This window comes from Poeciliopsis prolifica, unplaced genomic scaffold (assembly GCF_027474105.1).
Source record: "Poeciliopsis prolifica strain line A6 unplaced genomic scaffold, Auburn_PproV2 SCAFFOLD008, whole genome shotgun sequence".
Classification (NCBI taxonomy): domain Eukaryota; kingdom Metazoa; phylum Chordata; class Actinopteri; order Cyprinodontiformes; family Poeciliidae; genus Poeciliopsis; species Poeciliopsis prolifica.
In genome coordinates this window covers 7,052,462-7,079,879 of record NW_026562383.1, presented here as the reverse complement: position 1 = coordinate 7,079,879, position 27,418 = coordinate 7,052,462, and the positions used below count along the sequence as shown (strand labels likewise).

The 27,418-nt window shown below is 38.1% G+C and overlaps 1 protein-coding gene across 4 annotated transcripts in view; it reads left to right on the top strand.

The window, feature by feature from the left end:
• Window positions 1-27,418, top strand: part of astn1 (astrotactin 1) — a 333,499-nt gene that overhangs the window by 267,465 nt on the left and 38,616 nt on the right. For all 4 annotated transcript variants that reach the window (XM_055032916.1, XM_055032915.1, XM_055032914.1 and 1 more), the window contains 3 exons: window positions 21,603-21,880; window positions 23,062-23,195; window positions 23,680-23,831. In XM_055032916.1, the coding sequence (XP_054888891.1) occupies window positions 21,603-21,880; window positions 23,062-23,195; window positions 23,680-23,831 (564 nt within the window). The remainder of the gene's footprint in view (window positions 1-21,602; window positions 21,881-23,061; window positions 23,196-23,679; window positions 23,832-27,418) is intronic.

Genomic DNA, 27,418 nt, shown 5'->3' with positions numbered 1-27,418 from the left:
GAGATTTGCAAACATGGGGGTGCTGAAATCCAATCAGTGTAATTATTCAACATAGTACAAGATTTGCGTATCTTTAAAGAACATAACCCAGTTGTTCTATCGTCACGCTGCTTAGCCACAAAACCATTTCACCTGTTGTCCTCCTTTGTCTGGTTTTGGTAGCTACTCACAGCTTTAATCAGACTATATCACCAGCCATCTTGGTACCACAGTTTGCATGATCTTCCACAGGCTCAGACTTTTATGGTTGTCCATTTTTCCTTTTCCTATGACAGCAATTTCAAGACCTGACAACTCAAGTACTACATAATGATTCCTGTACCCAGTGATTAGGACATTTTAACAACCTAATGAATGACATTCACTTCACCCCAGAAGTGGTTTTAATTGAAGTAGTCCTCAAGTACTTGAGAAAGAATAAATATATTATATCTACATGACCTCTATATATATATATATGTATATATATTTTTTTCCTAGTCTGTTGTCCTATAAAAACGAGTTTATATTTAATTATTTATTCATCTTTTCACATCGTCTACATATATTGTGTCTCGCTCAATTATGTTAAAAAAATATATAAAACTTGTATAAATATCCATCAGTATACATAGTTCCTCTTTTGTGCTAGTTTTCCTTAATCTTTATCTTGGTCAGACATGTTATGACTTATGCAGTATAAGTTGTACTGATTCCTGTTGCAATGCCCCATTTCTCTTAATAAAAATACCAATAAAAAGCAAGTTTGAGATTTTAATGGTGATATTTTATTCTGTAACTCTTGTTTTGTGCAACAGAGAATGAAAGGCTGGGAATAAAGAGACGGGAAATAGTTTGTGACAAAGGTTGCAAGCTCTATATGTATTAAACATCTGTTGCTACGACTTCTCCTCTCCTAATGAAGCCACATATCCCCCACTAACAAGCTTTACAAATTACAATTTACAAATTACAATTTACAAATCTCTCAGATATCAGGTACTAATTGCAGGGAGATTGTGCTCTGTCTGATTACTGATATTTCCCTGCTCCACAGATTGTACCTGCAGCATGCAGGGTATGTAGGAGTAGTAAGGGGGAATCTTTTCTGCAGAATGACTTCCCATGGACCGCTGCACTACCTTAAATGTCTTCCATAGGTTATATATAATCACAAGGAACTAGTAAAGAGTGGCTGAGTAAGAGCGGTGGAGAGGAAGAGAACGTGACTTAAATAGAACCAAATCAAAAATAGAACTGCATAGCTGGAAAGTAAGGAGTCACATTTAAAATTAAAGGGACATCAAATGATTCAAGAAACCAACATAGATTGCTGAATTGGTCATTACTGAAAATCTAATTCTAATTATGTTAACATTTTTGCACCTCACAACTGCTTCGTATGGGACATTTGCTCTATTTCCAGTAGACCTAATGGATGGTTGTGTGTGAAAAATCCCAGTGGATCCTTAGTGTCCAAGGTCATCCTGTCTGGCACCAACAACTATGCCAAGTACAAGGCCACTTAAATCCCCTTTATTCTTCATGTTGATGCCCAGATTGGATTTTAACAAGTTGTCTTCACCATATTCAGATGCCCAAATGCAGTTATTTTCTGCCATACGATTGGCTGATTATTTAAATGAGTTGGTAGGTAAGGTGTGCAATGTATTTCTTTAGATCATTTGATTTTGGCTGATTGGGCTGGCAGAGTGAAAATACACAATACAAAATGTGGTATGCTTAGATATGAAGACTGGTCACAGGGATGTTGACATAATCTGCATCAATTGTTTACATCACTATATTTTCACATTGATGTTGTCCCCTAAATAAGAGTATGGGCTATTTACATCACGTTCAACATGTAAAAAAGAGGCTATTTTATTTATTTGATTTAGTTTTTTTACCTAGCCTGACCGTGAGTCTTGCTATGGCTGTTGACTAGCATCCCTCCAATCACACTACAAAGTTGTGGGTCGCAGCGCAAAACCTGAATTCTGATTTAAAACCCAATGCTATAATAGCTAGAGAGGCGATGGACTGTTCATCTTTTTGCCCACATTGAAGAGACCTACAATGAGTTCGGGTCCTCAGCATGTTCAAGTAGTGAAGAAATCCATCCCACATTGACCAGAATGACCACTAAATTAAGACAAGGTGGACAAGACTAAAAATTTCTCCTACTGGTTGTGGGAGCAATTTTAAACATTCTATCTGTCAATGGTAATAGCAAAATGGGTGTGTGATGAGTGTGTGTGCGTGTGTGTGGGTGCGTGGGGGAGGGGTGCGGGGGGGGGTTAAAGTTTTTATGGCACTAGTGGCCTCTGGCTGATCAGGAGGAAGGGTAGAGAGAAAAGAGGAAGACATGGAGGAAATGGTTCGGGGGTCAAAGTGGGGACAAAGACGATGGATTCTGTGTGTGATGCGCCATGAGGCACCTGAGAGTACTTTTTACATACCTGACATGGTGTGTGTGTTTTATTTCAAGTTTTTATAGTCTGGTTTTATGAAGGACTTCTAAAGGGGAAGTCATAGTAAATGTTTTCTATTATCTAATCATAAAACAAATTAATTTTAATGACTTTTTTCCATCAGTGTGTTAAGGGAAGCTAACAAACTGTTCTGGCAAAGGTGTAAACCTTTGCTACTGTCTCTTTTTATCTTCAAAATGCATAATTAAATCATAAAATGGATGGATGGATATGAATATAACCTAAGGAGATCTGTACACGTATTATGAGTGCATGCATTCAAATATATAAATTATATCTGGTATTAATTCAGTTTACTTAAATTAATCTGTTGTCCTTAGTTTAATTGTAAAATCAGGGAACATTGTATAAAATGAAATAGACAAAACATAAGAAAGGTCAGAAAAAAATATGTCCAGTAATGTAAATATTAAGGTAAAATGCTGGTTTTTAATTTACACAAACATTTTTTTTAATCGAACGACAATAAATCCATTGTTCTATTTTCTGCGCTGAAACGAGTAAATACAGTATTTCTTAAATTGAACAGCTTTGATAAAATCCACAAGTGCCTCTACATCTTTCATAAAAAATTATGAAAACATACACCAGGTATGATTGGCTCTCCTCCCTTACAGCTTTGAAGTTTATGGGAGATTTTATTTTCACAATGTTTTGGATAACTGAGTGCAATTTTCTCTTAAGGAGGCCTGTTTTTTGAAAAGGTAAACGTTGCTGCCAGCGCTGTGGGCAATTTCCTGCAAAGCAAAATTTCTGAAATATTGTGATCAAAATGTCCTATAATGTTTCTCTCTTTAGACTGTTCAAAAACAGAAACCTCATAAATAATTACATGGACTACGATAGATCTTTTAATACTTTATGATAAAGATTTTCTAATTTTGTCTGGAGAGTGCCACATATTTTATGATTTGTAGATCTTATAGAATCAGTCTCTGTTAAGTCATGTTTGTATGCCAGCTTAATTCTGGTAGGGTTGTGAGAGAGCAGCTGATGTTTGTTTCCAGCGGTCACTGGACAAGAGGCAGGGTCCAGTCTAACTAGGTCAGCAAAGTTAAACAAGACAGAAAACACTTCAAGCAAAGACAGAGCCCGAAAGACAATTTAAAGTGACCCACCAATCAAACATGCATCTTTTTAGAATGTAGAAAAAAATTATAATAGTCATTCACTAGTTAATATCAAGGTGTTATTGTGATATCCTAATCTTTAATACTTTGTGTCATTTAGCAGCAAGCTGGGAATATACATTTTTATTTGTTTTAATCTGTAGTTTTCAGGGGTTTTGTGTGTGATCTGTTTTATGTTGTTGACTCGATGCAGGCTGTCGGGTTTCCTGAAATAAAATCTTTTTTTTTTTTTTATGTAAAGTGCGTCAAGAAGACATTTGTTGTAAATTGGCGCTATATGGACAAACTGCATGAATTCAGTGATTATGAATTGAATAATTGTGCTTTTACTAATGAGCTTTTGATATTTGTTACTCTTCACTCTTATGTTGTTCAGACTTTCTTTTCCCAGATCAGATGTGTTTTCCATCGATGCTTTTTCGTCTCATCATTGGCTGAATTTTGTAGAGTTTCTTATGTATTTCTAAGTTTCTTCTCTTCTCTGTTGTTTTGTTAGATCTTTAAAATATCATTATATCACCATTTTTGTTTCAAAGAAATTGTAAAAAGTTCTTTGAAATAACGTTTAAAAAAAATATAAATTAAGTTGTTTTGAAGAAACTTTTTTTTATCTATTCTAGGCTTACTTGTGAGATGGCAGCATCATTACAGCTGTAATCATCAGTATGTTTTCATTTAGCAGTAGTAAACATAATCACTTTTCTGTTTTTAATAATAATCAGATCACATTACAAAATGTGTTCATAAATCTTTCTGTCGATCTCATGATACCATAAAATTGTGGTATTTTTCCAGGTTGCTGTATAAAAATACTGAGATAATTTTACCGTCCTATCAGTTTTTAGCTCTATTTTGGCCGTGCATAGCAACATCTTGACATTTTCTCTAATGAAGTAACAGCGGTGAATATTCTGACGATGACACCGAACTTCATGCGTGTCAGACGACTTTCACTTGACTTTTACACTCCACTTTCAATCTTTTCCATAGCTTGTTTGGATGTGGTGAGACTTTAGTGATTGGAGCAGTCTGACACCCTGCTGTGAAGGTCAGCGCCGTGTCCGATAAAAGCAGTGTGAAGGAAACTTTTTCTGCCTCACTTCTTTTGTAATCTCTTAGTGGGGGGAAAAAAATGCCAGCTGCCAGTCTCATTTAAAGAGATAAGGGCCCAACCCAATTGCACCTGTCTGGCCACCCACAGTAGAATAACAGCAAAAATATAAATATGTAGGAGATACAAAAAAAAAAAATGGAGGAAATGTATAAAATTAAACTCACACCTCCACAGTAAGAAATCCCTGAGCAGATAGAAACAGGTGTAAAGCTCTTATATTCCATTGCTTGTGTTAACACATGTGCGCGCGTGTGTGCGTGTGTGCGCGTGTGTGTGTGTGTGTGTGCGTGCTCAGGCTGTCCAGTCTTCACTCCAGCTCCCAGTTGGCAGGGTAAAATGGATGGCCTCTGCTATAGATTTTTGGCAGACAAGTCCCCTTACAACCATCTTATATCTTATTACCAACCGCCTCGAACGCTCAAATTGATCTTTATCGGTGTGAAAAGAGAAATCCCCACGGCATGGTCGACCTTTATGGTCCTCACCTTTCATTGGTGAATGTTTTCCATCCGTGAGAGGCGGCGTGTGTGTGTGAGTGTTGGGCGCTCTCAAGCCAGTGGAAACTCTCTGAAACACACCAACAAGCTTGATTGAGAGGAATTTCTAGTGCAGTAAGCATGTCCAAGGTGATAGCCTCAAGTTGTACTTGGATAGGAATGGAATGAGTTTTTTTTCTCTCTTCTCTTTTTCTTTTGAATCGAGGAGGAACCTTCATGCTGCCGCTGCACCTGCGGCATCAAGCTAATTTGCCTGCTATGAACTGCCATAAACATAAGTTGTCAAAGCCAGAGGCGTTTTGTCTTTTAGGGGAATAAATGGAACTTCTGCTGGCAGGGAATTTATTTTGGTGGAATAGTGGAGAGTGAGAAATATTTCTTTTACCAGGTGAAGTGCACAGTTATTATTGAGAGCTGACACATCACTTCTACAAGCTCTGTCATTTTTATAAAAAGCAAAAGAATGTCATTTGAATAAAATGAGCATGGACTACAATTGCTTTTTTGGGGGCGAAAAATATTCTCTACAAAGAAGTGTGAATTGTTGAATTTAAAGAGATTTTTTTTCCACATGGATCTAAGTTTTAAGTTCATTCAGGACTTGTTGAGAAAAGAAATGTTAAGTAATTAATCCATTTGATGTATTTTTAATGTGAAACGTTTTCATAGCCCTTCTATACATTAATTTTCACAAGCTGTTGTGGAAATGTATTTTAAAGTTGAATAAGTTACATTGGAAAAAGTCAATTTTTCCCAACTAAGCCTTGAAACACATAATCTATCAAGAGCATGGATTTAATCTAAAATGAAGCCGAGCCGTAAATCCAAACTGGGCGACTCTTTAGCCCCACCTGCATCATCCCATCAGCGCATCCTGACAACCTATGAACGCTGGACCAAGCCATGTCACGGCCAATCACCGTCCGTGCCCCAGTTGATAAGGACGTCCATCCAAATGAAAAAAAAATGCTGCAACTCAGAACTCCTTTTTTTTTCAGAGCTAACAGATTGACTGGTTGATTTTGTGTCTGAAATAACAGAACTACAGCATAACACAAAGTACTTATTTCCTTTTTTTAGAGTTAATTTTTAGAAAGTTTGATACAACTCCTGCCTCTCTTCTCTTATTTAGTGTTTGGTTGGCTTGGAAGATAAATACAGAAAGCAATCATTATAAAACATTTTTTAACGGGCTTTAACATACGTTTTAAAAAGTTAAATAAGTTATCACAATAAAGCTTTTTTGTGTGTTTTTTTTTTTTTGGTTTTGGTTCCTTTTGTTTTGGACTTTTGTGTTGGTTTTACACCACAAGCGAAGAAACCGGACAGTGTATAGTTACAAGAGAATGTGTGCAGTAATCCACAGTTAAACTTGCTAACAAATTGAGCCCATATGAGGACATCAGCTAAACTAAAAATACTTAAAAACGTGTTTCACAGAGGAAGTTCAGATGGTAGGATCAGAAGTTGAAACATGAAAACATGGATTCACCCAGCCTTGTTTCAAAGGTCCCAGCTGACGGCAGTGTTTTTATGCATTTTTAATCACTTTGTGTTCATATTGTAAATTAAATTTTGATTCTTTATTTATTTTATCTTCTGAAGTGCTGGAACTTCAGTAAAAAAAAAATGCAGATGGGATACCTATCCTTTTACAAGAGTTTTTTTTTTTTAAATGCCACAATAACAAAAGAACATGATTGAGATTGTCAGCATATGACAATCTCAATCATTGAGATTGAGATTGTCTTCTGCTCCAAATATTCTGATTCTTCACACACCTGAGAGAGAAAGAGAAAGATGATTCTCCTGTTAGTGTTCTGTTCAATCTCTCTATGCCAATGTAATTATCTAACAGCACCTTGTTAGTGTGTTTTCATAGTGTAAGAGCGAATCACTTTGTTTTAGTTTGGAGGGAAAGTGTTTGGATCCCTGGTTGACATAAGAAAATGGAAATTCTCTTTTCTTGTTATGGCATCTCTGCCTCAGTCACACACAGTATGGAGAGGCAAACCGGTTAACCACGGCATGGACGGTGAATTAACTAAGTGTATGTCAATTAAAATCAAACTGACAGGCCCTTACAAGAGATGGCAATAATGGAGGAAATAAAATTATATGTCTTGAATCGAATCACAAAGAAAGAAATACTCTTGTTGTAAAGAATGAGAAATGAGGCTAAGAAGAGCTCCTTTGTGATGCCATGTCAGCCTTGTAAAGTGTCAAGCAGAGCTGCTTCACGATTACAAACTTGTTTTTCCCCAAGTCCTTCTTTTGTCTTATTTCTCCACCACCAGGAGTTTTTTAAAATATCATTACACCTTATTCAGTTGTCTCTCTCCTGGATTTTGGGTTCATTAAAGCCCTGCAGGTGTTCCTACATACAGAGTGCAAAAGAAACATACATGAGACCACCATCAGCTAAGAGACATTTTTGCTACACTATATTACACTAGTCTTTAGTTGCAGGCAAGCTCACAGTGCTCTGAATTATAGCCTCCAACGATTCTCAGATCTATGAGGAAAAAAGGAGCCAGTGGTGTAATATTTGATGATGGAGCATGCAGGAGGAAAAAGTAATAAATCACTCCTGGCTCTTAACATCTCTCAGCAAACCCACAGCGCTGTAGGCTGACAGCAGATGGGGGAGATGAGGAGAGATACTGAAGAAAAAAGGCAAAGAGACAAGAAGTGGATGAGGCTCGATGGAGAAACAAGGTAGAAATTAAACCCCACACTTCTTTCACAGTGCAGCTTTTGCAGTTTCAAATAACTCCATTTAGCTCAAAAGATTTTTGGCCCAAATGCAAGATACTATGTTTTTTTTTTTTATCAAGAATATCAGAATTACATAATGTGAGGGGTTTTTTTCATCTTTAAAATATATGTATATCTAATTCATTTACAATCCTTCTTCTGGTTCCAATTCAGCAATCACCTTCCTCACTCTTAATACTTTTTGATTTCACTCAGTTCTTGTTAACTTCAAGTTTTCACTACTCTTTGTTACTTACCCAAACTTTCACCATCTTTCAGGTAGGAGTTTTCCTCCTCCTACCTGTGTTTTTAGTTATTGGTGTTCCCAATCATCATTTTTCCTTTTTGTGCTGGACTTTAAGGTTTTCAGGCCCAGTTGTGGTTGCAATCCAGTAGCTGACGTCAGTGTGTGAATGGAAATAACTGATTTCATTGAGGGTCCTAAAAAGTGCTGTAGAAGTCTGATTTCATTTATCTTTAGCCACTTTATTGCTGAACCATTACTAAATAGCAATTGAAAGCAAAACTGATGGAAAAACACAGATTATTTTTGTTTTTTGTTTTTTGGTCCTGCAACTTATCCCACCCAGCATCCCTGTGAACCAGGTAGGTGGGGGGGGTTCTGTTGCATTTGGACTTTTTTGTCTACATGCAAACTCTTTCAGGTGACAAAAGAACTTCCCAGAGTGGAGACTTAAAAATATATATACATTTATATTTATGTTGGAACTCGATATCTTCACTACAAAAATAAGTTGCTTTGTTCCCCCATCTGTGTTATGTCTCTCTGCTTTGATTAAACTTAAAATATAAGATAAAGTTAGTGTCTGAGAGAAAATTAAACACAGATTTTTTCAACAAGGCTTTCACAATTATCATATGCATTTCAGAAAAATGTATTGAATACAGTCTGATGCAGGCCTGAAACACACTGAATGTCGACTTCCATAGGCAACATACTTTTGATCAAAACATGACATTTTCAATTTTGCAAATCATTTCAATTATCAGCAGCACTATTGATGTTTGATTTTAGGTTGTGAAATAACAGATTGCTCCGGTGGTGCAGGGCTTCAGCACAACCCACATATGGGGGTTTTAGTCCTAGACACGGACGTCACATGTTCGAATCCGAGCCTGATGACCTTTGCCCGCATGCCTCCCCCCATCTCTCATTACTCACTTTCCTGTCAATTCACTATCAAATCAAGGCCACTAGAGCCAATAAAACCTTTAAAACAGAATGAGAACAAAGGATGGAATGTAACATGACACGATGGCTACATTTCTATGCTCACTGTAGGCCATGGGAAACCCAAAGGAAGTATGTGTGAAAGGGGCGAAAGCAGGCAGAATAAGTGAAAGTGATGAACATGCAGATAGCCGCCCTGAAAGACAGACGGACAGGCAGTGTTGCCGGGTCCCCTCACGGCCCATGAAGGAGATGTCACTAATGGGACTGTCAGGCCGCGGTCAGCAGCCCTAATCAGCACTTAGACAAACAGCTTCTGCTAACAGCACTCCATGCTCCACACACAGCTTTAGACATAAAGCTTTCATCAAGGCTTAGTGAACCTCGTCAGATACTGTTGGAGATAACTTCTGTGCGTGTGTTTAAATGTCGGGTTGTGTTGGCGGTTTGGATGAGCAGACTGAAGGGCTTTGCCCCGCTGAAAGGGCCTCTGTGGAGCTGCAGATGTGTTGTCACATTAAAGAAATATTGAACTTCAGGAGAGATTTGCTTTGGCTGGTTTTCTGCCTATGATGTAACCCAATATATTTTCTGTCTCCTTTTTCTGTTAATCAGTGTCTGGTAGTGAGAAGGTTTGTTTTTTTTTTCATGCCAAAATGAATCTTAAATATCTTCCCACACTTATTTGAAGAATCTTTTCCATCAGTTTCGTTTTTGTTCTTATTGAAATATCAGCTTTTCCAGTCAAACTGAATTTTTTGCTCTTTTTATGTGTCTGAACTAGCTGTAAACTTAAACACATCAATTCTAACAATCTTATTTTTATGAGTAATCCACAAACAACCAAGTTTTATTCTCGCATAATCTTTTAAAACTACAGTATAAAATTTATTGTGACAACAGAATCGCTACACATTTTCGTCTGTCTGTCTCGAGCAAAGACCTGAAAGAAGTTCTGAATTCATGCCAACATTAAAAATTGTAAGCACTTCAATAATCAATGGTTGTTTTACCCCAGGCCAGATCAGTTTTGGACGCAGCAGATGGTCTGCCTTTGACATTACATCATTAAGTGTTCCTTCAGACGATGAAATGTTGTCAAGCATCTCTTGCACATCTCTGCATGGGTCATCTTTTATTTATGCTGTAACTTTTTTTTGGTTGTTGCGCCTAATTTTAATTTCTTTTTAATCATCCTTAAGCTTGCTGTTCTGCAGGATTCTGTTCTTGGCCCATTTGTCGAAAGTATATCGTTCTTGCTTCCACCCATTAATGGCTGTCAAACAAGATACTAAAATATCTAATACTGAGATGGATTTCAAGCTTCTGTTCCTCAGGTTACTATCATTTTTGCTGTTACTTTCTGCACTAAAACGTCTTTGAAACTAATCCAAAATGGAGCTGCGAGGCAGGAAGCCCAAATGTTTCTATGCTCTGATCGCTTTACATTGATACCGTTCAATACAGAATTCATCTTAAAGTTCTAGTTTTCTTTTAAAACACTCCTTCGTGCTGAGCTTTTATACAGTTCTGAACTTCTCTGGCGGCTTGTCATCTCTTGAGGTCACCAGAGCTCTGTCATCAGTCTCTACCTTAAGGGTTGAACCTAAAGGTAACTGAACCTTTACCATTGTTGAGCCTATGCTCTGGTACTCTGTTCTCTCATCTGTGGTTTATTGACTCAGTGGATTTGTTTAAGGAGCAGCTGTAGATTTTTCTCCTCTTTTATAGGGGCGTTGGAGAAAGACTGTTTGATTTTATGTTCATGTTTTGTCTTTTCGCTTTGATATGTTTTATGATATTTTTTGTGTCCATTTTTAATTCTCAATAAGTTCATTAAGCCAATAAGACAGATGTCTTTTTAGTTGGACTGCAACTCTTTCAGTGAGATGAGCAAGTGTGGCAGAAAATCCAAATGCTCATCTCTGTTATTTCGCACCTTATTACTTTATATAGCAAACAGGCAATGTGGAGGGGATAACAGTATAACAGTTTCCTGTTACCTGCCAACTCTCCTTAAATCATTTAAAATCTACCACATATATTACAGAGTCATCCAGATGCATCCTCTGTGAGATATTGGCACTTGTAGATCAAAAATAGGAACGAAGGTCTACAAAACTGATCCAAATTCTCTCCTTCCATCTTTATGGACCAGCACAGATCATCAGTGAGCCGGAGCATCGTTGCTCACTTGGAGTGTTTCGCCATCAGTTCAGGTGGCACTGCAGTGGGCTCAGAAGATCACTTAACTTATCTGGCCTGCAGCATACACCCCGGACCTCCTGACGCTGTGCTACACATCAGTCAGCAGCGTTCAGACACAGAACCTCTGCCAAGTGCTGTGCACCCTTGTGAGCAGTCTTGATGGAAACGATTGAAAACACTCTACAGCTAAACTGGGACGGTAATATTGCAATGTGCCAGGGGCTGGAGAATCCTTTTACTCTGTTGCACTTTAAGCTGCATCCGTTTTCATCCTTCTTTTTTCTGATTGCTTCTTTATTTATCGGCAGAACGGACCTGGAAAGTCATGGCTTTACACCGTCATATTTAAAAATTGTGATCATAATTTAAAAGACTGAAGTGTCACTAAAATTTTAAAATAAGTTAGACACTGATTTTTTTAAATATAATTTCATGTCTGTTCCTCATGGTAAAAATATGAATAAAGAAGATATTAAAGGGGCAGTATGATGTAAAATTGCCTCTTTTTTTCATTTTTATACCATGCTGTAATGTTATTCTCTAATCAAAAACAAACCCTGAGTATTGCCTTGATTCTTTCATGCATGTTTGAGAAATCCTTTAATCTCCTGTGGCAACCATTCAGCTTCCCCAAAACCAAGTGCCTCCTTCGAGGATGAAGCTCTTCCCCGGAGCTGCAGTTTCCAGGGTTGCTTCACAGAGCGACCAACCCCACAACTCCCTCACTCAGCTTCTTCAGACTAGCCAGCAACAATTAGCAAACACCTGGTGGAACTGCACATCTGCTGTGCTCATCATATGAGCTACTTCTCGGTTTGACGCTGGTTAATAGAGGAACGATGTTGTGATGACGTCCTGAAGTTAGAATGTTGGAAGGAGAAGGACTGTCCAATTTCAAGGCTTTAAATTACGAAGTCAATTTTCTTTTAAGTCATATTTGATATATCATTTCTATAACAACATAAGGTAACTGGATTTGCTATAAAATGATTTGGAAAACCAACAATGTTGCCCCGTCAACAGATCTCCTATTTTCACTCATTCTGTAAACCCAAATCCTCATTGAAAGGATAAAGATTATTTCCACTTTCATAAACTGTTGGCACAGTAGTTTGGTGCATTGAACAAAGCACTTTGAGGGGGTCAGACATACAGCTTAGGGTTAGCTAAGTAGTTCAGTTTAATGAAGCATGGATTTAGGCATTTTCCAGCTCTCGATAAGATTGAATAAATTAATTGCACTGATTTTATTTCATATCCTGCTGTCCAAAAGTTCAAATTGTTCATCTATTATTTCCGTCCATACACACATCCCTCCATTAATTTGCCTGTTAAGTCATCCAAAAACACTCATGTCCAGAAAGTTGGGACAGGGGAAGTCTGAAAATGTGTGGTGAATGTTAGCCGTGGTCACTACTTCAGGTTGGTGCCTTCAGGTTAATTACGACCCGTTGGGTCTCTAAACCGGATCTCAATGTATAATTTAGCTTGAAGTGGGGAATCGGAACAATAAAATCCAAGTGGCTGCATTCCTTTCTTTTAGATGAATGGTTTTTGATATCATATTTCCATCTTGATTCTCGGGCTGCTGCAGCTCATTGTTGCTTTTGAAGAGGTTGATTGTGTTGCTGTCGCAAATTTTGCCGAGGAGTTTAAGTGTTGTTGCGCCACACAGCATTTAAACCATGCTTACACCCACTTTACACGTACCCGTTCCTCTCCATCTCAGCCATTTTAAGCCACCGCTTTCTCACCTACACAAAAACATCCAAATTGTGTTTCCCTGCACCTCTCGCTCCCTCCCTCCCTCCTGAACAAGCACATTGACAAACAAACGCTGTTCCACCGCCACCTCCTTCCCTCTCAAAGCCTCCAAGCAGAAACAATCCCGGTGAATTTAAGTCTGGCCCTTCATCCGCCCAGAAAGTTGCACAGCTATATTTTATATATATATATATCTGTATATATTCACAATTTGCTCCAGCTGGAAGCTGGCAGTGTGTCGCCCCGCTGCTGTGAATTATCGGGTACAAGCTGCGTTTGGTTGCCTACGAAAGGTGTCGTTGCACGCACATGCATTTATGCACACAAACGGAGCGCAACTGCATGGCACATCTGAGAAGATATGCCTGTCACACAGATTTGCTTAGGCACGCTGCTGTATTCTATTTTGTAGTTTGGGGAGTTAAGAACGTATCACACAGACCGACAAACAGCAGAGGCACATTGTTTGTCTTGTGTCTCTTTCAGTTTGCTCTCTGCTGCCTCTAATTCTGTTTATCGTCTCTCTTCATACTTACAATTGGAACGATCTGTCCAAAGCTTTTCTCTTTTTTTTCTTCTTTTTTTTTTAAATGCAGCTTTCCATCTCACTGCTTTCCCATTTACTAAGCCAGTGCCTGCCCTAATTTCCAACATTCTCAGATCAGTGGGAGCTCATGATTATGCTCCAAAACCATGTAATGTTCATCTCAGCCAGGCACGTTTAGAAGGTTAGGCATGATTTGCCCTCCTTTTTTTGTCTGCTAAATAATGGAGCGTGTACGTCGGTGTCCCCTCTTTCCTCTCTTTGTGGCTGCATGAGTGATGCACTAGCACCATCTAGTGGCTGCGTGTCGACGCGTTTCTCATCGACTGAGCTCATAGGGGTTACATTTATGGTGCTCCCAAATGGACGGAGGAGAGCAGAGTTCACCTGGGGGAAAAAAGAAGGAGCTTCGGCGGTGTCAAGCGAAGGCATTTAATTTAAAAAACCGGCATTAAAAAATGAGCTTGATGATGTCAAGGGCTGAAGTCACGGCGCTTTGATCTGAAAGATGAATGGTGATTTAAGGAGTCGATGTCTCACAAAGAGGCCTGATGAAATGCGGTATAACGAGGCTCTGTGAGGCTGCAACAGGCAGGAAATGAGGGCTTTTGCTCCTAAAAGCGGTAATATATTCGCACAAACAACATGTGAGGATTACGTGCTTAAACGTCTCTTTATCCTCTTCCTTCCATGTGTTTCGCTTCTCTCCTCTTCTCTCATACAAATTTATGGGAACTTGAAAGCATATTTTTGTAAACAGAAGGACTGACTTGAGTCACTGAGTGGCGGATGAGCAGGAGATGGATCTCACCGCCGAGTGTGGGTGGAATGGGTGGATAAAGTGGTATTATAGGAATCTGAATAGCTCCGAGCTCCATCTGTTGTGTACCATGGAGCTGATGAGTCATTTGGCCCGACAGAACTTGGGTCAAAAGAGCCCCGAATTCCCAACTTTATACCCACACACACACTGAAACTCTCAGAAAAACAAAAGCCTGCTCACGATGTGAGTGGGTTCCGTGGGTTTGGTTTGCTGATGCTTATCAGGTCTAAGATGGTCTTAAAGGTCATGTTTACCACCTCTGTCAGGATAAACCTAAATTTCTATACCACCATCAACAAACTCTGATTATGCATGAATTAGTTCAAGTTATTGCCGCAGGCAAGCCACAGCTATCAGTTCACGTTTAAACTTGTAAGGTCAACAAAACCTCAAACTTTTTCAACATGACGGTCAAATCTAATTGGTCACAACATCTAACAGATTATCTGTAATCAGTGCTTAGTCGATTACAGATAAATGGTTAACACAGGTTGCATGAGCAATTCGTTTGGACATTTAACTTTTTTCCCCTTTAATTATGCTTATCAGATTTTTGCACAGTGGGTGCAGTTATAAACACTTTTGCTTTGCTTCAATAAGGTTGCCGGTTTGATTCCTGGTCTTTCTGCATGAAATTGAATGAAAGGTTGGGCTGGCTTCCTCTCAAAGTCTAAAACATTCCTGTTGGCTGGTTAGTCTCTCTAAATTGCCCTGAGGTATCATGTGTGTTTTTACATGGTTGTATCACTGTGTTACTCTAAAAGGACAAGCAGGCTGAGGCAAAAGACTGATGGATGTTCATTTGTAGTAAAGCCTTTTAAAATGAAAATATAAATCATAATGCATTATTGAGATTTTCTCTTTTATAAAAGCAACAATAGGCCCAGCGCTGTTGGGCATCCTCTATTTTACTGCCTTAAGACTGGCAAGTGAATGTTTGAGAGGCTAAAAGAAATATTAAAAATTGTTGTGCAACACACAGAAAAGGAATGAGATTAGCTACTGTTTGCAAACATCGGCTGTATTACTAAAAGGTCAAACTAGGAGAACTGTATTGAGGTGTTATTTTCCTTTTGTCACGTTTTTGGTGAGACATCGACTTTGTCAGTCCTTTTAATGCATTTATTTTTCTCTTTGTGGGCTATTGTCTTATCATTTCTCTTCAAACCAATATTCAGCTTCTCCAAAGCTTTAAAAAAGCACACATCAGCTCATGTAGTGTTGAAGCTGACAGCTGTTTAGTTGCTTTGATTCATGTGTGAATGCAGCTTCCTGTTTAAAGGGACCTGAAGTTCTTCTGAAGGACTTCAAACAAAGAAAAGAGACTTTGTAGCATGCAAAAAGCAGAAAATGCGTCTATTGTATTTAAGTCGAGACAATATATAGACTAAACCGTTTCCGTTGTTCAGAGACATATTTATGTTGCCCTGTTGCACTTCTAAAGTGTGCTTGAGTTCAACATTGCAAACTGATGGATTTCCTTCAAGGCTATTTAAATTAAATCCAGTGGTACAGGTCCTGAATCAACAATGCAATCCCAGACATGGGATGAGATTCTTCACATTACACAATTTTACAACTGGACAGTCATATTTTGGCGTGGGGGCTGATTGGTATCCCATCAAGAAATGAAATAATGGAAGATAATTTTGTATTCGCTCTGATTATCTTTGATATTAACATTTGTATGACTGTCTGAAGCATGAAAATACAAAATCTGTAAGGAGGCAAATTTTTTTTTTTTACTCAGGAATGTGATCTTCATAAAGGTGTGAAAAATAAGAATTGAATCAATTCTGCCAATTTCAAAAATGAACTTTAATTTTGATATCAGCAGGTTTCCATTCTAAGACGTATATCTAAGTTATACAAGCTAAGTTGCTAAGTCGCTCCTATACAAATATCTGTGTAAGGGAACTGGCGGTCCTGCCAACACTTCCTGCTCCTACGCCTCACAATACCAGGTTTAACCTTCACTTTCAGGTACAAGTAGAGTTATGTTTTTCCCTTTTGGTGATGAGCTCATCCCGCCATTTAAAGGTCAGGCATGCATTTTCTCATAATCATTCCACTCTCTAGATTTTTGTGGTAGTAGCAGTCATTGCTGAGACGAAGAGCATTGAGAGGTGCCCATATTTCAGGTAATGAATCTAGGTAATGTTTCATTTTCGACAAGCTTTATCACCCAATTTATAATTCATAAAACAGTGTGTAAGGAGAAACTTTAATGCTCATTTTGTGCTTATCTCTTCAAACTATTTTACTCCACAGATTCCCTAAGGGATACATGACTGAGTCTAAATATAATCTACATTTCTACCAAAGCTGGGAATGGTTTTTCTCTGTGTTGGTGAGTTTTATTGTGCAAAACGACGGCTTGAAAAAGAAACTCTGCTTGTGCCCTGATTGTTTACAATCGACAATGGTGTCCTGTTGATCCAAAGTTCAATGTGACATTATTCAAGCCTCTAGCAGAAACTCCAGAGGTCTAAATAAACTCTAATGTCAAAATACCAGTGGAAATCGAAAAACGTGAAAAGAATTAATATTGTAACAACAATAAAAACTTCTCAGTTAATTAGTTAGAAGGTAATAAATTGCATGTGATTTTTTTTTATTAAAACATCTATAAACAAATACATATTTTTTCCAGTCTTTTTAAAGGGTTTCATTCTTTGAAAGATGCCTGTCTTATTCATTCACTGTCAGCAACAAACGTCTTGATTGAATGGATATAAATACACATTAAAAGTATGAATAATTTTGAGCTCATCTGTGCCCTATTATTTTCACATCGCAGCACAAAGTTGGAAAACCTGGCGGCCAAAACCTCATATTAAAAAGAGGCACATTTTAGCATCTCACAGCCGTCTGAGTCAACAAACAAGCTTGTTTGTGCTTGTTTGTGTTTCAGCACAAACGATCAAACTTGTGAGATACTTTTTGGCTGTTTTCCCTTTTAAATAGCCTATTGATTGCATCAAATAGAGCTGGCCTTGGATTAATAAAATTAATTGTCTGTGTTATTTCTGGGGACAACATCCTTTCTAAGTTATATTGTGGTTAAAAAAAAAAACTAAACATTAATATAGGTACTTTACATATCAGATATAAAGCTGAGCTCAATTTTTCATTTGTAGCAAAGTGAATTTTACCAAAACAGAATGACTTGAAAAATTATTTGTCCCTTAAACTTAAAAACACAACTTTTTTATGTCTTGTCACAATGAAAGAATTCAACATTTAGTGTTTTTTTTTATGTGACAGAATCAACACAACAAACCAACTGCATCTTGAGAAATTGTGACAGCAGCATCATGCTGTGGGCTGTTTTTCTCAGCAAGAATAGAGAAGCAATCTTGCTTCCACTTCACATTTTTACACAATTTTTGCATTATTGCTTGACATAAAAACCCTTTAAATCATGGATTTTTATGGGTGCAGTGTGAGAAGTTCAAAAAACACAGTAGACTTTTATGCAAGGCACTAATATGTGCTTTTCTTGTTTAGTTTCTAATTTCTCAAGTTGCTCAGAGCAAACTTAATGTGATTATTTGCTATGTATGTCGAGTCATCGGGTGTCGCAGGGCCAGGCCGCTCATCCATTTTAATATCCCCCAGCAGTCTGAATTGACAGTGAGCACTGCTGAACCAAACCAAAACTAAACTGAACTAATCATTGCCAATTTTCCTTGCCCTACAAGGCGCTCGCCTGGTCTAATAAAACTGCCACATTTAATTTCCGTCTGCCAAAAGGTGGCAAGTGAAGATGGAATGATGAGAGCTGATTAGTAGGAAGTGAGCCAGCTTGACAAGGATGGATTAAAGTTTGGCCGGTCAGAGGTGCAAGGGCGCAGACATTCATGGTAATGTTCAAGTCTTTGAATGCAAATGGTTATTAACGTTGTTGCTCTCACAAAACAGTTTTTTCTATGTCAATGTTTCAGCTGTTTAAATTCTTAAATGTAACAAAAAGTTCAAAACAGATTTTCTAAAATGTTGCAAAGTTATTTTTCTCTAACTTCAGTCAGATCTTTTTACCTTCCTTTGGATTGGCACAGCCCTCCATTTCTCAAAAGCAGAACTTCATATATATATATATATATATATATATATATATATATATATATATATATATATATATATATATGTCTTCAAAATGAAATGACTGTTCTTGAAGAATATTACTGGATACAAGATGTTTTGATAGGATCCCAGTAGTAATGCCAGTGGATATTTTTTTCCCTATATGCTATATTTGACAGAGCTAATGTGGTTTTTCTTAGGTTGGTATATATTTGTAGAATGTTATGTTTTTCTGCCGATCCCCACAAATATCCATTTCTCACGGTTCCACAGCTGGGTGTGATTGTTCGTTCATTTTTGTATCAGCAGCTTCTTTCTGCATCCCGACTGTTTATGCCTTCATTTCCATTTCCTGTGTCTTTTACTGATTTCACACAGACTGATCTGTTTCGTCATGGTTGGCTTTGCTCTCGGTTCTTGTTCTCAAGGCTGGATATGCTTACTTGAGTTTTCCACTTAAAGTTTCTCACCTAATAACCTGGAAGGCAGCTGAAAAAACCTATGACCATGTAGTGTGGCTAAGCACGGTTCTAGGTTGTTTGGTTTGATCTGTTCCAACCCATCCATCTACCTATTGGATATATCCAGTTGTTGTCTTAGGGTCACAGGGGGCTGGTCCCTATATCCAACAGTGATTGGTCGAAAGACAAGGTTCACCCAGGACAGATCACCAGTCTGTCACAGGGCAACATAGAGACATACAAGACATTCAACCTTACACACACACACACACACACACACACACACACCCACACACACGCACACACACACACACCCACCCACACACACACACACTCACATATGAATACTTTAGAGAGATCCATTTCCCTGATCGTCATGTTTTTGGACTACCACAGTCCAAAAACATGATGATCAGGGTTTCAGAAAGCCAATCCTGGCTTTCTGAAGGCAGGATTCAGAAAGAACATGCAAACTTCATGCAGAAAACCCTCTGAGATTTTAACCCAGAATGCTACCAACTTTAGCTTTTTTTGTTTTGAAACAAAGATGAAGCAGTTCTGCTCTTTTCTACATTAATAGTTAATAATTTGTCATATAAGTGATCATTACTGGCTCATATTGAAATATTTAATGTCAATGGTGCCAATACATCTATAGTAGCCAAGAATGCCTAAAAGGCTTGACCGTATTATTTTGACTCACACATTGAATAAGTTGTATTTGGTTGGTTGTTTTTTTGAAAAGAAATTTAATTTTAGCTGTTGAAATTTCCTTCAAGGTCATTTAAATACTTTGTTGAGATTCAACAACGTATTTAAAAAGTTCTCTTTGTGTACAAGCACAGTGTGTACACCAGCATGACTGACTGTACTAAGACCCTCCTCCTGGCTCAGATTGGTTGTTTCTGGGAACAATGTGTTTCTGCAGATGGCAGTAGGACCACTGAGAGGACATGGAGGAGCTCAGTTTTTTTCACAGATCATCTGGCTCATATTGTCTCAGGACAGAGTGACAGTTCTGACAAATAGTAAAAATAATATTTTTATCAGTTATTTAAGATAGAAGCTGGTGCTAAAAAAAGTCACGCCTTCAAGCATGACTTCGCATTTCAGCTGCTCACATGGACAAATGAAATGGAGAAAGGCTTTTTTGAAGACTTTAGTAAACAAACATTTGGCCATGGTCAAGCATTATTCTTAAGATCTTCTTTGTTACTACTATTGACATTGCACAAAGTGAATGAAATAATGACAGAAGAGAAAATACCTTGAAATTCCTCTTAAAGTTAAGTCCAAAGGATCTCAGTAAGAGACACTGAACCAGATATGATCAAAGATAATACCACATATCTTATTGGCCCTGAGTGGATTAGAGCAAATTCACCATAATTCATCTTTGTGTTCCATAAGTAACAAATCCTTGAAGTTTATATTGCATAATCCTTCCACAGCAAAACACAGCGGTTGCAATAACTCATAGCCAGTCCCATCTTCATATGACTTTTATTTCAATGAATTTGTGTCAAACTAAAAAGACTCCATAAAGTACTTCTCCTCCCTCTATATAAACGGGAAAATGTCTCTCACTTTATTTGGTCCACCTTGGCTTCCTGTTTTTAAATCAGGCACATTTTAAATTACTCAATCTCATTGTGGGCCTAACTGTGAAAGTGAAAATGTAAGTGAAATAGGCCTCTGTCAATGGGATGTTAAAAAACAAGAAGAGGAGGTTTTTCATTTATTATCATTGGCAGAGAAACTGTGTTTAGGACAGTTCTCGACAAATGATCACAATTGCTGCATCATTTATGGAATATCCTCTGTTGTATGCATACATTTGCTTGATGTCTTCATCCTTTTTTTCAATTTTGGATGTCAAATTAAGATTTTCTACATTAAAGTGTGCTGAAAGCAAATTGATTGAAGTTTCTAGAGAACAAAGTCCCTATTAATCTGATTTTCATCTTCTTTGTTGGAGAAGAGCTAAATTTAATGTTATTTTTTCTAATGGGTTACAAATTGAAAGGCAAAGCCAGGGTTTTCACTTTGGTGGCTTGTGTTTTTATCTTTGTGTGAGGTTATTGCTAGTGTGTGCGTGCGTGCGTGCGTGCGTGCGTGCGTGCGTGCGTGCGTGCGTGCGTGCGTGCGTGCGTGCGTGCGTGCGTGCGTGCGTGCGTGTGTGTGTGTCAAACTCTAAACTCCGAGCTAGAGGAAAGGAAAAGAAATACAATCAATAAAGCAGTCACATCTAGCGCAGTGTAAACATTTCATTGTTCAGCACAGACACAACACAAAGCTCCAATTATTTACACCCCTACTCATGTATTCTGTCTATGATTCAGAAAGAATAAAACACTCCAAAAGAAAGATATGGGAATTTAGGAATATATATATATATAAATGCTTTGTAGTTTTGCCACAGTGCTACAGAAAAATATTCCCTTAGTTCTGCTGTATTTTATTCCCCCAGCCCGCAACTGTTTTTTTTTTCTCAGTCTTCTGCATGAAAATTCTGCCCTTAATCTATATCGCCTTGTTGTTTGCACATTCAGGTAACTCCCCTTCAGAGGAGTCCGAGGAGCGGGACAAGGAGCCCAGGACGTTGACTTACCCAGCGTACATTGCCAGCCTTCTGGACACGGGCGCCAAGCGCATGGCAGCTGGTGTCAGGATGGACTGCAACAGCCAGGGCCAATGCCCACGCTCCTGCCACCTCTGCCACATGAGTCCCAGGGCGGCACAGGGGCGGCAGCAGTCTGAACCCGTCCTCCTGAAGATCACCAAAGCTGCTCCCATCTACGAATTAGTGTCCAACAACGAGACCTATCAGGTTTGAGGAATGTTTTTTTTTTCTCTGATTTTTCTCAGTGCCGTACGTTCAAAAGACCTATTTTGCACAACTTTTATTTTTCCACTAAGTTCGAATTTCTTCTCTCCAGAAACTGATTTGTATTTCCAGAGTCTAAGAAAATCACCCTCACGCTCTCCTACTTCTACCAAATTGTTGTATTTTCCACTTTGATGTGCAAAGGCTTTTCCACGCCTTTGAATACGAGCTGGAAGTTTATGCCTAAAGGCAGCATTTAATAATCCAGGCATGAGGACGGCTGCATGATCATTAAAACCACACTGAGTCCATCAGCTGGCTCCCCACTATGCAGCCTTCTCTATGTGCTTAACAGTATGTGTGACATCCAAAACCTTAAGCCCTCATTATGAAACACAAAGAACCAACCAGGGAACTATTTCTCTTTCAGTTTCACACCTTGCTCTTTGGAAAGCATGCCGTGCCGCGGGGCCGCCGTGCTGCTCTATGACTTATTTGATTCCATCAATATTGTACGTCGAAAAAGCTTCTGCTACTGCAGGATGAAGTAGCGGTCGATATGGGGCTGCACATGTCTAAAAGCCTTTATCGCCAAGCTCAGTCGGACAGACACAGCTGCTATTGATGGAAACTTCCGAAATTATTGGTGTAAACACTCAGCAAGACAAAACACAGCAGCTTCAATTTGATTGAATATTTCTGTATGTTTTTTTTTTTGTCTTTTACTGCCCACAATAGCACAATTTAAAAGAAAAGGTGTAATTTGTTCCTGAATTACTCACATATTTAAACATGATTTTTAGTAAGTTTAGTATGCTCCTGCATATCACCCACTACGCTTTTTTTCAACTCAAGTAAACTTTTGACTCCAAACAAGCTGTTGCCTCTCTATGTTTGCATTGCCTCACCAAGGTATTCATACATTTTCACATTGCAACCGAAAAGCTAAATTCATTTTCTTGTCATCGACCAACTCAAAGTAGTTCATTCCCCTGTTGTTTGATACACTTAAATAAAATCCGATGAAATCCTGCTGCATTTATTTCAAGACCTGACATGCATGTTGAAATTTTTGTTTTCCCTGCGGTTTGACAAAGTTGCAAGGAAAGAAGAATAATGTTATTGCTATCAAAATTAAAGCTGTGTTTGCCTCACCACTAATCCTCGGCTTTTCGTCCTTGCAGGCTCTCCAGGACGCGATGATGAGCATGCTGTGGTGCTCGGGCAAAGGCGACGTTATTGATGACTGGTGTCGATGCGATTCCAGCGCGTTTGGCACAGATGGACTGCCCACCTGCGCCCCGCTTCCTCAACCCATGTTAGTGAAATAACATTACCTTACCTCAGTTCAACCCACTCGGAAGGGATGTGAAAATGCCATCTGTCATTTCACCAGCAGAAATCAATCTCCTTCCAGCGTGGACTCGAGCAATGTGCCATCAGCCTCTGTGGATACTCAATATTTAATTGCAGCCAACCATCACAACGATCAATGGTTTATTCCTCCTGTTCGCTGAGGGTGTGCTATTCAATTAAACAAACTGGTGTATATTGACTGGCTGCCAGGGCAACCTGTGTATACAAAATTCTTGGTGCTTCGTACAGCAGCGCCGAACATCCAGCGAATCAGGCGAAACCCGACTTTCTTCTTCGACAGCAGTGTTTATGTTCATGTTTTTATTTAGCTCGCAGGTGTGTGAATCAGGAGGGATGATGATAGCTGTCAGCTACGGTGAAAGGTCGCCATGTTGACAGGATGCTTGACGGCGGCGCCTGTTTTCCGTGTTTGTCCCTGTTACCAGGCTGAAGCTGTCTTACACCTATGAGCCCAGCAGCTCATTGGTCATCATGGAGTGGAACCACACAGAGCCACCAATCGGCGTGCGCATCGTTGATTACCTCATCAGCCAGGAGAAGGTGACAGAGAGGACGGACCACTCTAAACTTGAGACAGGTACGTTGCTTTAGAATGGCCATAAATAAAACTCACCAGCTGAAACATTGTGAAGTATATTGATATTTTCATGGATGCGGTGAGAATTATGTATGGGTCATAAATCATGAAATCCGTCAGAAATTGCACCATTATTCGCTTTAGCAGAGGAGTTTGCAAGTTTTTCAATGCAATGATCCATTTTTACTCTCACTCCAACAAAATAAAATCCTTCTAGAGCCGCAAAACCTATAAAGCCAACCTTTGTATCAACCCTGGTGCCCAAGTGCTTTGATAGAAAATTGAATTCAAAAATAAAACTTACTTTTTAACATTTTTAATTCAATAATTACATTTTTATTTAAAAGTTGGATTTGTCTATACATCTTCACTTATGTTGATAACAAAATAATGTTTGTCATAACACATGGTGTGGCCTTTATATATATATATATATATATATATATATATATATATATATATATATATATATATATATATAGACATGCATGATTATTAAAACCACACTGAGTCCATAAAACATCTGTTCTCTTTCCGTTTTATCAAATGCTTCTCATTTCTCAATCGCTTCATTTTCGAGCGGTTAAAGAGTGATGAGTTATAGAGCTCTGCTTTAGGCCTTGTTTTAGATTGTTATTTTGAAGGCTGCCACAAGATGGTGTACATCAGTAATGATACAAAAAATAGCTTACAGTAAGTACAGGAGTTCAACTTAGAAAACAGTTTGTTGAAAGCTGTTCACACGTTTATTTTTGTTTGTATTTGTTGTTAATGTCTGGAGGAATTATCTTGATTTTTTTTTTCTTTTTTTATTCTTTTTGGACGGGTTGAGGAATGGCAACATAACAGATCTGTGACCAACAATGAAATTCCACCTAATTTGAAACAAACATGGTACAATTATTACTATTAATATAAAAACAATCCAAATTTCTCTTTTCATGGGGTACATGTACTTTCTTGCTCATTTATATGGATTTACTTATTGAGGGTTTTTTTTTCCCCTTGTGTTTTCACTGAAAACAGGAAGCTATATGGCTAGCCAGTGAACCAGCAGGAGGGTGTGTAACTACCCATGACAGAGAGCAGAGATACTTGGCCGGCCCTAAATGAGCAGAAACTGGCAAAACAGGGACAGTTTATTTTAGCCGTAATGATGCTATCCATTATGCACACTGCTACAGTTCCCCTTGAGTACCAGAGTTTGTTGTAGCGTAATGAGAGTATAAACTGTACGTGTCAGAACCGTGAGGATTATTAATCAGTAATGCTGCTTCAGAACGCAGAGAAAGGAAAATCACATGCTGTATTCGCGGAAAACCTAAGAACGGTTTAGCAGTGAAGGTCCCAAGGACCTCTACTTTCTTTGTGATGAAAACTTAAAACAATAAAAAAAATTCTCATCGGACATTGACGTGTTTGTATAATCAATAATTAAGACAATATTTGATTAGTTCGACATATTTGCATTTAAAAGCTCAGCACAATCTCTTCTAGAGTTTAAAATCTTCATGATAAACAATGTCAGTACAGTTCCACTGTCTCCTTTCTGCACATCTAGTACTGTGACAAAACATAATTTGGTCTCCCGCTAAGGCACACTGCAACATATTGTCTTTGGACTTTAAGAAATTATGTTATCAAAAGTTAAATGGCATTACAATTCCACTGACACTCCATGCAGATGTTCTTACTTATTTTCTCATCATTTAAGCTGATAAAACTTTAACCACTTGGGAGTCAGGAACAAAATAGGAATAACAAGAAAATTAGCTCAGTGTGTGCCGGTACATAACAGACATTTTAAACCCCACGTCGTGATTTACACACAATATACAAAACTCATGCAAATCACAAGCAATCGGACCTGGTATTTCGCACGTATGTTTTGTTTCTCGGTGTTTAGTCTCACATTTGCCGACACGTCAACAAACATAGGAAGAAAAGACACAAGTTTTTTAAGTACGAAGATATTACGTCAGATATCTTGATATATAAATATGTTTGTATTAATATAAAATTAAAATTTGGCAGCATATGTGTGAGAGTCTAAAACAAAAATTCCTGAATTTTCTTTTAATTTGGCATTTTTTAATTTGTGACATTATCACAACCTCTCTAATGCTAAATTGGATGCAGTGCTGGTGCTTATAATCGAGTTGTGCATAAATATGTAGAGGTTACCCAATCATTTACCTAAATCTATTACAATATCAAGCTAATATCATTATTGATAAGGATTAGTCTTTCAAATAGTAATCAAAACTGTAGATCGAAGCCAGTGAGGTGTACAGTGTTAATGCAGCAAAACAAAAACTGTTGTCAGGGAATTTTTACTCTCCTTGTTTGGCCAGAATTTGAGAGTCTTTTCACAAATGGCAGAGCTGCCAGCAGTCGGTCACAGACTGCAGTTAGGAATATAAAATACCTCAAACCATTTGAAATAAATCAAGACGTAATTAAAACAAAAGACTGATTCTTCAATCGTTCTTTGGTGATGGTGCTTCCTTTATGTCATTCGAAAGATAAATTACAGATGAGACTGCAGAGTGACGGTTCATGTAAACGTCCGCTTGGGTGATAAACGTGGCTTTTATGAATCCTCTATCTGAGTAGTTGAAGCAAAGCTTTTTTTTACAGAGATTCTTTACAGAAAATGGATTTCAGAATCTATTTGTAGATACCACCAAGTTATGCCCTAATTATGCACAACCAGACATTTAGAAATAAACAAAAACATATTGACATAACCAGCCGAGTTGAATTGCTGCTCTTTTTGCTGTCGTAGTAATTAATCTTTACTTTTAGAAAATCCGCTTTCTTTTCATTCCGGTGCTTTGTAATTCATGCATGTAGAAGGAAAGCCCAGAAACAGTAAAACATTCGTCATCTAAGTGATTTGTTATGAGTTCTCGAGGGCCACTGAATCCAAAAGAGCAGAGGGAGGGGTATTTTTGATGAGTAAGTATGAAATACCATTTTAAATGCAAATATGACCTTTAGTTTGATGGGAAGTTTTGGAGCTGATTTTTTATTTATTTATTTTTTGTGCCCTTTGAATAAATGGTCTTTGTCAGCTCACTATTACTCTGAATTTGTTTGCGTGATAATAGAAATGTTTTTCTTTCCACCCATCCTCTAATCTCTGTTGTCTGAATGATAAACACAGAGATGAAAGCAACAGATGGTCGAGGTTCAAGCTGTTGTTCCCTGATATAATGTTCAATTCAAGTTAAAAGCAATCCTTTCTGGGCCATAAAGAGTATTTTGTGTGCAAAATGATTTGCATTGACCAATGTTAATGTGCACTACAGATCATGAATGTTTGACCTCTAAATATCTAGCCTGCAGAATGTTTTACAAATGACTGCAAAGGTGAACTTGGTGGCTTTCAGATAATAAAAATAAAGAGGTTGTCAAGAGGGAGTACAGAAAAAGTCAAAGAATATTTTCCATTCAGCCAATCATGGGCTGGTCCACGTGACTTCAGCTCCTTTAGCATTAGAATGTAAATCATTTTGCTGATTGACGACTATAGAAGTTACATCTTTAGTCCAAAATCAATGACTCTGATTACTTGATAACAA